Genomic DNA, 15,674 nt, shown 5'->3' with positions numbered 1-15,674 from the left:
TTATTTGGGCCCAGAACAATGCAAACCTGGAACTTGAGTCACTGTGTGTCTATTGATTTGGAATTAGGCAATTTCTAACTGGTAAGGATTGCAAAGAACCTCTAAATAGGGAAATGCAGGTTCATAACTCTTTATTCACAGGTTCATCCTCCAGAGCACCTAATGCCTGTTACTGAAAAAGGCTAGTAATGTGGGCTTGGTTGGACTACACATTTGATGCAGCAGTAGTTGCCACAATTCGTAACTCAGGAGTACACAGACAAGCAGTTTTGCCAGCCAGCTGAGAAGCAAACACTCATTTCAATGAATATTTTGCAAAAGACAATTGCAAAAATACACTGCGGTAAAACACCAACAGCTCTTGGATACAGGGCTTAATTTATCAGAATAAACTATGCATTTCTCACTTAGGTCTAAAATATGCCTTTAGGTTTTGACTTCAGCTAATTTCTTTTCAGGAAATTGGAACTATATAAATGGTTGATACTCCTTGGCTGAATAAATAAGAAAGGCAGGCTAAGAGATGGAGAAATTCAGGGAGGAAAAAAAAAAAACTATAAACAAAGGATGAAGATTGAGGGGAAGGAAAAGAAAACAGCTAAATGAAAAGAGCTATAGTTTCCTCTCACTGTTGAATGCATTCAGAGACTGATCTTTTCCTGGAATTTGAAGATATGTGTGGAGGGAGCCTTTTTTTTTTTTTTTTTAAACATAGGAGAATTATTTCTTCTTTCCACCCTAAAGCTAACACCAAGCCTTCACCTGCAAAGCTTCAGCTCAGCACTAAATCACCCCACCCCCACCAGCTTCTTGTCGTAGTGGAGGCTTTAAACTAGCCACAGGTGGGCTGCAAGGGCCTCATAGCAGGCAGATCACACACAGCAGCTGCTAAATTCAGTCCCATTCCTGTTGGATTAACTGGAAGAAAAGAGATTGTGCAAGCACAAACAACAGCTTCTCTCTCTGCAAATGGGTAAGCAGCTTTGTGTTTTATGAACTAAGGGTAAAATAAGTAACTCAGAAGTTCCCTGTTTGGTGGTGGGTACTTTGTCTCTTCACCCTGTATTAGCTGAGATCCTGCTTCACTTGCTCATTTTAATTTGTGTTGCTATTGCATGGTAAAGTGAAGGGAAAAGGAATAAGTGGATGTTTTCCATATACTGCCTGTACCATGGTAGTAACTTCTGAGTGAAAAAGATGACGCTTCTGGTGTGGAGAATGAGCTTTGAGGGGAAGAGGATTACTTGGAAGCCTGTCTGAGTGGTGAGCCTGGGTCTCCCACCCAAGGCCCCCTGAGCTGTGGGCCTCTGGGCATGCTGTTTGGTATTTAGTCATTTGTATGTCATGTGCTCCAGATCTTTGCTTTCTCTGGTGTACTAGTTGATGGGACTCCTTGGTCTAATGATAAGGATGCCATGCTTTCTGTGTGCTATAGGAATAAATGCACTGTCATACTCTTAGCTTGTGATGTTTGCAGGTTGTTGGCTCATCCTGACTCCTCTGGTGCTCTGTGGTCATAAGAAATGAAATTTAGTTCTGGCAATAGAATTTTGATCCCAAAGAATTCATCCCCTATATTCCACCCCAGGATTATGATACCCTGGGAAAACTTAATCTTTGCCTGTTAAATAGGCTACAGATCATAGCCAGCTTTATTTCTTAGTTGGAATTGAGGTATTAGTAAAGAGGCTTTATTAAATATCGAGGCTACCGTATTTTCAAGGGTCCTCTTGCTTGTGCTACAGAGCACAAGTACTGCTTGCTGAAGACGAGAGGTTTGTAGATGATGCCGCAGAAGGTGGCTTGCCTCCACTGGTGCCTGGAAGTCCCATGGATGGGCCACAGGCTGGTTTCCTCCTGTCTGTTTGGCCTAGGAAAAGCAAAGCTGAAAGCCCACAGATTACTCCTTTCCTTGCTCTACCTGGGGTTAATGAGGAAGTGTAAGCTGTTCATGCTGAAAGTGTTGAGTCCTCATTCTTAAAAGAAGAAAGTTTTTATGAACCTAACATTTCTTTAGGCAGTAAGTCTGCGGTACCCCACTTCCTTTCTTGTTTGCTTTTGTAAAACTTACCTTCTCTCTCTCTCTCTCACTCTGTTTTTTTTTTTGTTTGTTTGGTTTTTTTACAATTATAAGCCACTGTAAAAGCTGTTGTTGTAGGTTTTTTTAAAGAGGTTTACTCTCTTTTTCCTCACTTAATGATACAAGTAAACCTTTCTGCCCCCCACCCCCTTTGTTGTTTCTCTGCTTGTGACAAACAGGCTCTTAATCTATAACTTTCCTTCCCTATGGGTTGCATCTATGTCACGCCATACGTATATGTCTTTGTCTGTTGAACACTTGTTCAGTATCTTTATTTATTGTTACCTCTTTGATGTCCTTATTTGCTGCCTCCCTTTTCAGAATGCTATCGTTACTTCTTTTTTGGATGAGTCAAAGAGAAAATTTGGAGGCTTATGGATACTAGAATGCTTGAAATATGGCTCCAAAATCTCCCTCTTAATCTGGGTGACCAAAATGAAAGCCTTCCACTCTTTACAATTTTTTATTTCCAATTACTCATAAAAGAAACCATATGGCATTTTGCTCCTACTAAAATTTGCTGCAATATGAGATGGGGGGAAGAATATACTTTAGTTACTCATTTTAACAGCAGATATCTGAGCTTTTTTTTTTTTTCCTTTTCCCTGGGGATTTTGTGCCATTTCTCTACATCTGCGCTCTGACTTTTTATGATCTTGTGGTGTTTCATGTGCTGCCTGCCTCCTGGTTCCCCCCCCCCCCCTTTTATTTCCTTTTATTGAGTATCTGAATTTGTTTTAAGTTCCACTGGAACAGAGCTCTGTCATCCATATCGATAGAACCACACTAAACCTTTCCTGCCAAGCTATGTTACTGTGCGTACCATACTCTTCAGCAGCAGAACACTTAAGAGTTTAAAAAAAAAAAAAAAAAAGAAAGAAAGAAAAATCTCATTTTCTTAATTAACTTTTTTGTTGAGGGTTTAATGCATGTTCATTACAGAATTGCAGCTCTCCTCTGAAAACTGACTATGAAAAAATGTGGGGTTCCATATTTATTGCATCTTAGTGATTTTCAGATCAAACATGCTTGGTTTAGTAGTAAAAGGATGCTTTTGTTTTTCTAGCTGGCAGCCTTCTGTGTTCAGCTAGGGCCGTAGCTCAAGCTGGGTTTTTCACCTGGCCATGCATCAGCAACAGCAGGGCAAATTACAGCTTCCTGCCTTTTCAGTGGGCTGTGCAGGTGTAACAAAACACAACTTAGCAAACAGTTCTCTGAATTATGAGGAGAGGGAGTTCAAATCTGGCTTGTTCCGTGCAGTGTTGGCTCTGTAGGACTAATAAAAGAGGGGGGAGTTACTTTGTCATGGTCACCACCACATTTGTGATTGAGGAATCAATCTCCTAAACAAGTAGATGACATCTTCACATAGCCATTGAAAATAATTTTTTTTGAAGGAAACAGCTGGTCGAGTTGTCAGCAGCTTCTCTGGGTGGCGTTTAGGAAGACAAAATCTTTCCCCACTTCTGGGAGGCTGTGGTACCGAGTCTTTCACTACAAAAGCAAGTTTGCTGCTGTGTGTTGCAGTGCTTGGCTTCTAGGTGAATTTACAGCCCTTCACCTGGTAGGAAGACTTTTTATCCTTGCATCAGGAGAGAACAATGTCAGAGCAGGCTTTGTAATATTCAGAAGAGCTATCTAGGGTAGGTAGCAGGTGATACTAATGATACGGGTTTATTCAAGCTCTTCTCTTCCCCTTGGGTTATGACTCCTGGCATAGACAGCTGTCTGAATAAACAGGACAGTTGTGTGTATGGCCTCTGGTTGGTGAGTATAGTGTAGGTAGGCTTGGTAAACGCTGCAGTTCTGAAGTGATGCAGGAGGAAGAAATCCATTACCTAGAATTTGTGGTGGGTTTCAGTGCGAGTCGTACAATCGTTCTGCTCAGGGCTGGCAAGTCTGAGGCACCTGGGGTGGAAGGCTTGCTTGCTTGCAAACAATTAGTCATATAAGCACCTACAAAGGTTTTGGTGACTGGCCTTTTGGACACAGCTACCTGCTTTGTGAATTAAGAGCTCTGAAGTGACTTGGTCAAAGTTACTCTATCCCAGAGCACAGACTTGAACCCAAGTTTCTTAAACTTCAGGTGAACTGAACAGGGCTTCCACTGGGCTAGAACAGTGACCGCTGCTCCTCTGCAGTCACCGAGATGTTCAGGAAGGTCACTCTGGAGCCGCCGTCTGCACCTGCAGTCACCTCTCCCTAAGCCAGTGTATTCAGAGGCTGGGCTAATCTGCGGTGTTCGGGTGCCCGGAGATGTTCGCTGCCACTCTGACGCCTGCTATCTGCAAAGTAAAATCCTGTAGAATCTGGAGAGAAAGAAATTCTGCTGGTTTCACTGTTCATCTTTTAAGAAATCCTGATGGTGTAAAGAATAGCTGCTTCTCTCTTCCCCCTTTCCCTCCCTTTGAAATACTTTTGAATACAGCAGGAGGAGGGATGAGGAGACTATTTGACTTCTTGATAGATAAAATTTGAGAGGACTTTGAGGACTTTTCTGAACTACAGTGTAACTACATTTAAATGGAAGACAAGAGTATTGATCATTTTGATCATGGCTTCTAATTTGGTTGTTATATTTGATACTGCTGTATAATTTCAACAGGTGGCAACAACTATTTTGTTTTATCCTTATTTTTTTTTCCTACCACGTACTCTTCACTGTTTCCTCCTTATAACGTTCCAGGATTGCTCTGCCTGAGCCTGCAGCTTTATTAAGCTCCATTGTAGTCCATCTTGTCACAATATAAATGTATTACAACTTTCAATGAAAAGGTTTTGTGTTTTTTTTTAATTAAAGAGCATGCATTTAGTTCTTAATAACTGTAAAATTGTAAGTAGAAATACCAACATAAAAACACTGAGAAGTAATTAATTACAAATGGTCTTGCCAGCACATAAGGTTTTCATTTTGAAGTTAATATACTGAGGATATGATTAAAATGCATCAGAGGGAGGGGGGAGGGGGAAAAAAACCTCTCTTATATGGTTTGTTTGAACTGTATTGGATATGAATAGCGTTTTCACACTCATTCTAAGGAATATAGTTACCTGAACTTTAAAATACATGCCCCTTAATGTATGTCTTTGAAACACAGTGTAGTATGTTCTGAAGTAAATTGTCATTCGGTGCATGCAGTGTGAGTGGGTTTGCTACTACTTTTTTTCTTAAATCCAGACAGCAGTAATAGGTGGTTATCCTTTGAAATATGAGAATATCTGTTTATGTCCCAATATCCTAATTCTCTCAGTGGCCAGAAATAGGTGGCTGTGGAAGGGAATAATGGTTAAAATACAGGAACACTTCTCTATTTGGGGGGCCTTCCCTGCTCCCAGCAGTGTGCGGCCAGGGGACTTTCCAGACTGGAAGGGTTCTGTGTCTGTGTTTGACAGCTGTGACGGATTTGTTTTAACTGGCTGTTTGTCTGTCTAGTTTGGGCATCCCTCTGTGTGTTTGGCCTTTGTACCAGTTTACGACAGCGGGTTCTGCAGGCCCCATTGTGTTTATCATCCTTGTTGCCTCTTCCCTCCCTTTACCCCTTTGAAGCCTGGCGGAAGGGAAAGCAAAACTCTGTGCCTTTATGTTCTAATCCTGAGTTTACAAGTGGCCTGAGTCCAGCCCCATGTAGAGGATCTCTTGTAAGGTCAGGTCTTCTACTGCGACTTAATGCCTCACCTCTCCCCTCCCCTCCCTTCTTCTCTGTAACTACTCACTGAGCTAGTGTGTTTTACAGTCCAGGGAGTGTATTAGTTCACAAACAGTGGTCTTGTTTTCTTTCTTTTTCAGCCTGAGAGTACTGTTTTCATGGGTTAATTATCTGCTTCTAGCAAGGAATAAAGGTCAGATATCTGTGCTGATATTTTGAATAAAATTGAATTTTCTGAGTAATTGCAGAGGAAAACTAAGGAGCTATGAAAACAAACTGAACTTCAAGCTCATACAGACCATGACAACTCCTCTCCTGCCTTGTGCGATGCCACTTGTGTTGAAGTCACAAAAAATAATCTGTTATTAACAAGCACAGACTCCTTGGTCAGAGGGGTCTGTTTCAGGCTAGTTGAGTAATTGACTCTGGTTTAACTGAGGAGTGCAGAATTTGGCCCATCTCCCAGGACCGATAGATTTTTACAATGTTTGCACTTTTGCAATAGCAAGGATACTATTGCTTCCCTGACAGCGAGTCAGTGAATGCCGTACCGCAGATCGTGAGCACCTGATTGCTTAGTTCCTGCGCGCTGATTGGGATTGATGGGTGCTCCCCTGTGGAAAGACTGTAAGACATAAAGAACATCATCTTTCACTTCTTGCTATTTGAGCTGCATGCAGTTGTTTTTGTGGCTGACAGCAAGCAGATCTCCCAGAAATTGAATTGGCTACTGTCTTGTTAAGCATGATAGAACTTCATGGAAATAGGCTCTCGGTTTTGGGGACCTCATTTCTTGTATTTCATCTCTCTTGCTTGCTAGGGAATTGTTGACTTGCTAGCCACATAGGGATGCATCACAAAAGGGAATGAGATTTCTGACGAAGGACGCAGATCTGAAGTCCCTATTTTTAAAACAGGGATTGTTTTCTATGCTAGTACACTATTCCAACCTGTTTGCTAGTAGAAGCAAGTACGCAAGGTTTTTGTTCCATGTTGTGTTGTGCAGAACTCTGACATGTCAGAAGATGTATCCCAGCGTCTTTGTGGAATTGGCTTGTGCATTGCCAGTTAAAAATAGAAATGACAAAGTAGTGGTTTTGCTTTGTTTTAAGGTAGCATCTCTGAGAAGTGACTTTTCAAAGACTGCTTTAAACAACTCAATCTCTTGGTGAAAAAATCTAAGGCTGAAAGCAGTATGTAATTAGTGGAGCAGCAAGTCAATAAATGTATTGCTGTCCTCTCATCTACTGTCCAGATAAATGAGTTCAGTACTTTATATCTACATCTCTCTTCCTCTTCCTCCCCCCGCCTCCCCCAGGATGAAGATTTTAAGACGTTGGTGTCCTTTCCAATTTTACAAAGGACAAAGTAGAAATTGCTGCTTTCTGTGAATACAACAAGCTGATGTAGTAGTAATTTTTTCTCCAAACGGCTTTCGTTGGTACAGCCAGATAAAGTAACTTCTTTTAGATGTATCTTTGCAAGTAGGTCCCATTGAAAAAGCTGACTGCTAAGACTGTTTGGCTCTCAGAGTGAATCTTCCTTTTGAAATGTGTATAAAGCTTTAAGTTTAGCCCTAGACATCTGTTTCCAAAAGCTTTTGGACTTCAAACAATGAGCTTAACTAGCCTCTAGAATAACATGAAAGGTAGTACAGTGTCCAGAACATCTACTGAAAGCTTCTAATGTCTAAGTGCCCAATTTATCTCTGGATTTAACTTTAAAGCTGATGGAATTTTTAAATGAGAAAGTTCTTCTGAAGTAGAATCATAAGCTCCTCTAAAAAGTGCTCTGAACCGACTGGGACAGATTTAGTTTCTTACATACCTATTTGCAGTAAGATACCCTGCTTGAGGGAATGATTTTTTTGTTTCTGTCAAAAGGAGCTGCAGTTTCTCTCGCAAAGTTGTTAGAGACCATGTCTAAAGGGATTAGCAGATTTTAAGTTTAAGCTTTTTAGTGCATCATTTGGATAATTTACAGTACCTCTTTTAGTGGCTGTGAAAATGCTGGTCTGCTTTTTCATATGGTAACACCAGTAGTTTTCTATAGTTGTAATTGCTTGACAACTAGCATTTTTAACCCTCTAAGTCCTTCTCCTTTCCTTCCTTTTCAGAAGTGAAATGTCCAGCTGTTCGACTCTACTATGTCCACTTCCCCCCTCCCTTGGTTCTTTGTTGTAATACAAACGCACTTTAGATCTGGATGTGAGTAAGTGGGTGTGTCAGAATAACGGCAAAGGTTTTCCTTGCTCAAAGATCTCCAGGACCATAATGATCAGGAAACCATAGAAGACTTGCCGAGATGTGGTCTTGTCTGCATAGAGATGGCAGTTGTCTGGATTTTATACCATTTTAATTTCTTTTGAGGAAAAGAGGAGAGTAGACAAGCTTCCATTCATACATCACAGCAGTTCTGCAGTCAAACTTGCTCTTCTGTGGTGATTGTTTAATCTCGCCTGCTGTTTTCTTCAGTCTGAGATGTCATTTAAGTGGTTTTCTGCTCCTGGGTTGTCTTTGGGATTAGCATGATTCCATGAAGATTATGTAAATTGGTATGAGGCAAAAGAGGGCATGAAAATCTTAAACTGTCTTTCCACCCTTAGTTTCTCAAAATGCCCCTCTAGGGTAGTCAGCTCCTCCCCTGAGGAGTGCTGGGTTTGCAAGATGGACTGAAAGTCCTCGCAGGTGGCCCTGCAGCAAGGAGTAAGTGTTTCTTCAGCATCTAAGCTTAGGAGGCTGTCCAAACCTTACAGTTCAATAAAATTATGACCTTCATTGCTACTCAGACAAATTAACTTTGATGTAAAAAGTCTTTTTTCTATGTTTAACAAAGTTAAGGTAGTTTGGTGTAGTCTGCAGAAAATGACCCAAACTGCCTGTTTCTGGAATTGTGGTGTTTATGTGTTCTTAACTTCTGTGTGTGGTACTTCTGCCAGAGTGTATCTGACCTCGTTGCCTCTTTTCTGTCTGGGTAAATCCTCTAGGCACTTTTTTTGAAGGTAGTTATGATTGCTTGATGGTGCTGGTTCTTTGTTTTCTTTAAAGAACTTGATCTGTGTTGCTCTATTTCTTAGTGTAAAATGACAATTGTCAGTATTGTTTTTTAACTGTGCTCTATTTCAAATTTTAAAGAAGAGGGAATGGTCTATTTAGTCTTTCATTGGCTTCCATTCAGTTCTTGGCATAAGTGTGCTGTGTACTTTCTCCCTGCCCCCTCCCCCCTCCCCCCCAAGTAAAATACACGAATGTTGTGTCTGCATATGATCACTGAAAGACAAATGAACTGTTCAGAGAAATTTTTTTAAGTAGTCAGTTTAAAATAATGTTTTTTGTGGTGTTTAAACTATGTTTCTTCTGTGATGATCCCAAACTTTAGTGAACACGATCTGGGTCTGTTACCACTCCATCTCAAGATCCATACAAAAGAATGTATCCATGTTGTGTCTGAATACAAAATGTCCACAAATTATTTGAAAATGTCCATCACAGATTTTGGTGTCAGTAGTGTATCCCTCAATCTGAACAGAAGACTTTGCCTGCTGTGACCCCTTTGCCTCTCCCAGTCCATTAGGCTCCTGATCGCTGGTAGAGGGATTTTTCTTTTGTAGTGGTAATTAATCTTTCACATGTTTATAGCATGCTTCTCATGGCCTACACTAGCTAGTTCCTTTTGGGGTTACAAAGATGGTATTTTGAATCCAGGTTTTCTTTAGAAATGTTATAGAACTGCTTATAAGAACATTTGTATCAAATGGCTGCATCTTTCCTTATCATAATAGGTTGTTGGTGAAATTAATTTCCTCTTCATAGTCTGCAATGAAAACGTAGTTTATCATGATATGCTTTATCATGGATCACATGAAAAGACTTTGATACATTTTTTTTTTTTTTTCCAGGAGAAAAGATGCTATTTATAAGGTTTTGGTGAATGAACTTCAGGTAGGGCTGCTCTTTGTATAAGGGAACAAGATTCTTGATCAGTTGATGGATTATTTCTAAATTGTCTTTGTCCTTAACTTTACAGTTGCTAATAATGATTCATAATGCTTGGCTATGTATTCCTAAAGGAGGAGAAAATTATTATAAATTGCTGTATTTGATTCTTCTTTCCCTAAAAATGGTTGGTTTTGTTTTTATTTTGTTTGTACTATGGATAGTGTCATATGAGGAATAACCTTGATTGCTCAAGTGCACAGGTGACAGCGAGTATATTTATCTAATCTGAGGAGACTTCAATGTAATTAACACCTATTAGGAAATATTACCTTGATACTCATAACAGTTTCATAAATAATAGTTTCAAAGGATAATAGAGGCTGTCTTCTATTGGGTTTTTATCTGCTAAAATAACAAACACGTGCCCTACACAAGCACTTAAATGCACAATTGAATCCATTCTTTCAAAAAAAAAAAAAAAAAAAAAAAAAGCTAAAAAAGCTGACCTCTTATTTTTAAGGATGTTCAAGTGTTGTTGCTTCCAAACACTGAAGTTTTAATATTAGGAGAAATGCTGAAGTTTTGAAGACTTTGGTGCTAGCTTGACAGATGCACCTGATCACCCCAAATCAATTTCTGTCAGTTTATAATAATTTGGCAGGTTTAGGTGTTAATGAGGAGGGTGGGACTATTTTGCTTCAATTACTGTGCCCAGCTATTCTAATTAATCTCCACTTAATTTAAAAAACATTACTTACTGTATCTGATAATTAGTTAATTTGTAATTCAATTAACAGCACCATTTGCAAGCATTTAATATGAACAAAAACACCCGCCGAACTACTCGGTCTGCATTATACCTGGGAGATGACATCTCCTCTGGCATGCCAGGCTGGGCAGGACCAACTGAGGGAACTGTCCCCCAAGATGGGCTGTCACCAGCTGCCTCAAATACCATTGAAATTTTACTCCTTGTTTGTAAGTTGCCAAGTGGTGGCTAGGACGGACTCCTTCCTGCAATGTTTTCTTATTCTGTTCTAGTGCCAGTATCACTCCTTCTGTTCCTAGGCAATCGAGAGGTGCTTGTGGTATAGGACAGCCAACTCCATTTGCTGCAGCCAAGCAGCCTTCTTGCAGGTGGGGCATTTGGAAATGGCTGCTAAAGAGGAGGTTCTCTCGCACAATATCAAAACCCGATACCGTGGGTTTTGCGAAGACTTCTGGTAGCCATCTAGTGAAGTGCTTAGGCCTGTGTTAATTTTGTGTCATCTGTAGTTCCCCTGAAAATAGAAGGATACACCACAGAGCAGAAGAGCGTCTAAAATCAGACTCCTTATTCCATTTAGACAAGTTTCTATGTCAGGAAAGAGAACAAAATCAAATTTCTTCTCTTTATTGGTCATTTGCAGGGATGTTATTGCTTTAAAGATGCATAAAATTCTGAGACTTGTCTATTGTTCCTGTATATGGATTCCCAATTGTTATTGATGCCCTAAAAGTTCTTCCTTGAAAAACTTCAAGGTTAATTTATTTGACAAATAGATCTTTTCAACTTTAAACTTGGCAAAACTGAAAGAGAAATCTTGTTGTAGTAAGTGCTCTTGCTGATATATAACTTACACAGTATATATTACTAATATTTTTAATTCAAACAGAAAGTCAAAGTTTTGTTTTGAAAAATTTAAAATGGGGAAAATATTGCCACGGAACAGCTCCATGTTTAAAAAGATTTATTATGAAACAAATACTCTGCAGTTCAGTCACTTGCTAAAACTGCTCTGCATCTAGATGCTCAAATTAATTGAAAATAGGAAGCATGCTCCTTGGCTATATTATTAAGTTATAATGGAAAACAGGAGGTAACTGGGTAACTGAAGTCCTTATCTACTCAAAATGCTTATGCAAAGGACAAGTCTTTTTGTGAATAGAATTTTTTTAGTAGGTATGATAGTATGAGCTAAAATGAGTATGACCACCAGAGTAGAAAAGGCAGGGCTGCATCAAAACTGCACAGCTGGAAGGGTGGCATAGGGTATCATAACATTAGGTTTACTGGGAAAGGAAAGGACAGGACAGGACACAGGAGGGAAGAGAGATGGAGTGCCTGCCTTTCCCAGCAGACTGATTCAGGACTGGAGTTAAGCCAAATGACCAGATTTAATGCTTCTAATCACTTTTTTCTTTCTTTTTAAGGCCCCCCCCCCCCATGACTGGCACCATTGTTTAAAAAAACAACAACATTCATCTTAATTATTCTCTTTCAGTCTGTGCACTCACAATGCCAAATACTTGAGGTGATGCACATTTTTCTGAGTTTAGCAAAGGGAATTAGATGCTTGCCCCTCATATCCTATATGTTGTATGTCCACAGCCCCATGGAGACAGGGGTGACAATATTTAAAATGAAGTTACAGCATCTGAGCTTTTTATGGTTTTTAGGATCACAAACGGATTAGAATAGAGGGCAGAAGGAGGTGGATATCGTAGAGCTTGACAGCACGTTGAAGTTTACACTGGTATGTGTGCCACTTTAATAGTTGCTGGTTCGTTCAGTAGTGGGCACATCACTGTGGTGAGTCCTAAACTCACATTCACCTACACACTGGTGGCACCTACGTTCAGAATCGCGTCAGCTGCCTCTTAGGACATCATTTTTGAAAGAGTATCAATGTAAAATGACAGTCAGCTGGCCGTTGTTTTTCTGGTTTGGTTTTGGAGCTTCGTGGGGTTTAGGGGGTTGTGGTGCTGTTGTAGCTCACTTCTCTGTTGTGAAATACGGTTCTAGTAACTGAAGTTTCCGTTTAGCCAGTCACTGGCTCCTGCTGCGTCTTTGTCTACATGAGTCAGAAAGCCCTTACTGCGTGATATGCTTTGAGAGCTCTTTCTTTGCAGCTTTTTGAGAATGGTAGGCATCAAAGTCACCTCTAAAATTTATACTGGATGAATTAAATAGGCTAGGCAATGTAATTAAAATATCATAATCATTATTTTCTGGACACTGGATCACTTTTGCCTTGCAGATATTTACAGATTCTTCTTAAAACATGAACTGGGTGCAATACTCAAAGGTTATTTCCCTTTGTATGCAACTTGGGAGGACATCAGTTCTTCTAGCTCGATGTTAGCTAAGAGCTCAACTTGAGCAACTTTACTCTGCTGCTCTGACATGATACGTGCCAAGAGAATCTCTTGTTTCATAGTTATAGCCTACCTTTCTGTTCCACAGGGCTGTATTAAACAACTTGTCTCAGATTGTGATGAGTTTATCAGGTCACTGGATTGTCACCAGTTTATCTACTCGCTTTTTCATCTTACCGCCAAAATAATCCTTGTGACCTCCCCAGACTTTGACAAGTTTTTGTAGTTGTGTACGGTTTGTTATTGAATAGCATCAAACTGGTCTTTTTGTGACTCAAGTAACACCTGGTTTGCTAATGGCAATTATGTCTGCTTTTAGCAGCTGTACAACTCCAACCACATCTGGAAGCTTAGAGAGGGCCTACTCAATCTGATTGTCTGTTACGGTGCACATATTAATGGACTACATAGCTATCACAACATAGTTACAAATCTTTTGTCATATGGTAAGTCAAATACCAGCATAAAATGCTAGTTTGTATCAACACAGTTGCCTTTATCAGTCAGGACTTTGGCCTTTTGTGCTTGAAAAGCAGAGGGGGAATTGTTCATTTAAAGGTATTTGTTAGGAAATACTTTGATACTCCAATGTTAACTCTGAAGTTATTTTGTCTTGTGTCAGACAATTACTTTCAGACCATGATAGACTAGGTCTCTAGCCCAGCCTCCTGCTCGGAGCAGAACTAGCTCTGAGACCAGACCAGGTTATTCAGCACTTTGTCCAGCTGAGTCTTGAAAGCCTCCCAGTGCAGAGACTGCCCAGCCTCCCTGGGCTCCTGTTCCCCTACTTAATGGTCCACATGGTGAAAAAGTTCCTCCTCTCTTTCACCTTCACACGGTTTCTAAGAATAGCTGTAGTGGTTGAAGTTAAGGGCTGCGTCGTGTGGAGTTTGGGGGGGGGGGGTTATTTTTTCTTTATATATATACATATATATGTTATTTTTTCTTATATATATATACATACATATATATATATATATATTTCTTATTAAATTGGTCTAGTTTATTAGCTTATAAATGTTAGGAAGTACTGGGACACTGATACTAAGTGCAAACCTGAACTGGAAGGGTTTCACCTAAGCTTCCCACTTTGACCCAGAAGGGGGTTTTGCTGTGAAAACAGTTTCCAGTCCAAACTGAAGAACAGTTTGGCTTTCCCCCGGCCCCCTCCCAAACCAATGGTTATAAGTTGCTGTACTCTATCTTGAGGTCAGTGGTTTGGACCCGGCTTGGGAATGGCTGTTGAATGTTGTTGCTGTTGTGGAAGGAGTCCACGCTCCCGGTGTAGCTCTTGTGGAAAGAGCGCTGGGCGGGACAGTGTCAGCCTGTGCTTCAGCTGGCAGCACGGCTGTGCTGTCCCTGGGGGAGTGCTTCAAGGGTAAGGCTTCTGCAGTTGAGCTTTTTGCAGTGAAGGAAATGGCATCTGCTTTTATTGTTCTTTACCTGTTTTGCGAGTCCCACTGAGCAGTCTACCGTGTCGGTGTGTGAGGCTGCCAATCCAGCATCCCTCACAAGCACCGCAGCTTCACTCTAGTCCCTCCCCTGTGAGTTGAGGTACGCTCTGCGCGAGCTGCGGAAGGAGACTGGAATCGCGTTGTGCTAACAGAACCGCTTTAGGAGCAGGTACTGAGCGAGCGAGACGATGCCTGCGCTGATCATAACACACTGCTCTGCTTTAAAGCAGATCTCTCTGTCTCCCACGGAAAATGTAAAAAGCACTTAAGGGAGTGCTTTTGTTGGTTTATTAAGCTTCAGTTATCCCCCAACTCTTCCTTTAGTTCCTCAGCACTAAAAGGAAGGGGAGATTGAAAAGGAAACAAACCCACACATGAAAATATTTGGCAGGTTGTTTACTCAGCACAAGTCATATGACATCGCTAGGAGAAGGGGAGCTGAATTCAAAGCAGCATATAAGCGTCCATAATGGTGGACTGACTTTGTCATCAGGACGGCTTTACAGTTGGCTTTTACTGTAACTGTTTAAAAAGCTGATGTCCAACCTTAAATATTAGCCCCACTCTAGGTTTGAAATGAGGTATCTTAAAGACAGTTCTTCAGTGTAAGCCTTCCTTAGGATATGTCAAGTCCATAGGCAATGCTTAAAATGGGTCTACAGATTTCCTGGCTTGGACACTTTAGAAGTCATAGTATAAAGCCTGAGGCCGATGTTCTAAAAAAGGTATGATAAGAACATGGTAGTTGTACTAGGTCAGGTGAAAGGTCCAGCTAACATGTAGCGCCTCGTTTCTAACAGTAGCCGCTAGAGGATTCTTAGGGAAAGAACATCAAAGATGGAGTGAAGCAGATGGCGATACCTTCCCTGGTATAGTCCCAGTTTAAGGACTTCCTGGGGCCGTATGCATTTGGAGTGCTCCGAAAGGTTTCAGGATGGCATATTGATGTGTGCAGGTCTACTTCAATCATTAGTTACAGGTAAATACAGTGTTAAAATAGAATTAGTGTGTGAAAAGTTATTAGGGTAGAAAAGATCACAAAGTTATCGGATCGACTGCATTCAATCCAGGAAATTCAGACTGATGGTTAAACTGAAAATCTCAAGAATGAGAATGCTCAGCAAAGGCATGCACATAACCTGAACACTGTCCTTTGCCAACAGCATGCGTTAACTATATGATTATGATTAAAGTATTTTAGTTTGGTCTCAGTTTGGATTAGCTGCACCCTGTGGGGGTGGAGGGAGGAAGACTCGTCCAAGTGGTAGTGGTTGTCATTTGTTTCCATCACTAGGGCAGAGTTAAGGCTGCTTGGATGCCCCATCAGCTATTATTATGCAATTGTAAGCAATTTATCCAGTGTTTACATAATATACTGTATTGTATCTTAACTTCATTGACTGTAATGTGCTTTGGA

The 15,674-nt window shown here is 40.6% G+C and overlaps 1 protein-coding gene across 1 annotated transcript in view; it reads left to right on the top strand.

Moving 5' to 3' along the window:
• Positions 1 to 954: 954 nt before the first annotated feature.
• TMEFF2 (transmembrane protein with EGF like and two follistatin like domains 2) overlaps positions 955 to 15,674 on the top strand; it is a 213,335-nt gene continuing 198,615 nt past the window's right edge. Inside the window, exon 1 of the mRNA XM_064515115.1 lies at positions 955 to 973. Within this exon, the coding sequence (XP_064371185.1) occupies positions 970 to 973 (4 nt within the window). The 5' untranslated portion in view covers positions 955 to 969. The remainder of the gene's footprint in view (positions 974 to 15,674) is intronic.

Source organism: Dromaius novaehollandiae, chromosome 7 (assembly GCF_036370855.1).
Source record: "Dromaius novaehollandiae isolate bDroNov1 chromosome 7, bDroNov1.hap1, whole genome shotgun sequence".
Classification (NCBI taxonomy): Eukaryota; Metazoa; Chordata; class Aves; order Casuariiformes; family Dromaiidae; genus Dromaius; species Dromaius novaehollandiae.
This window is presented reverse-complemented; position numbering and strand designations above follow the sequence as displayed.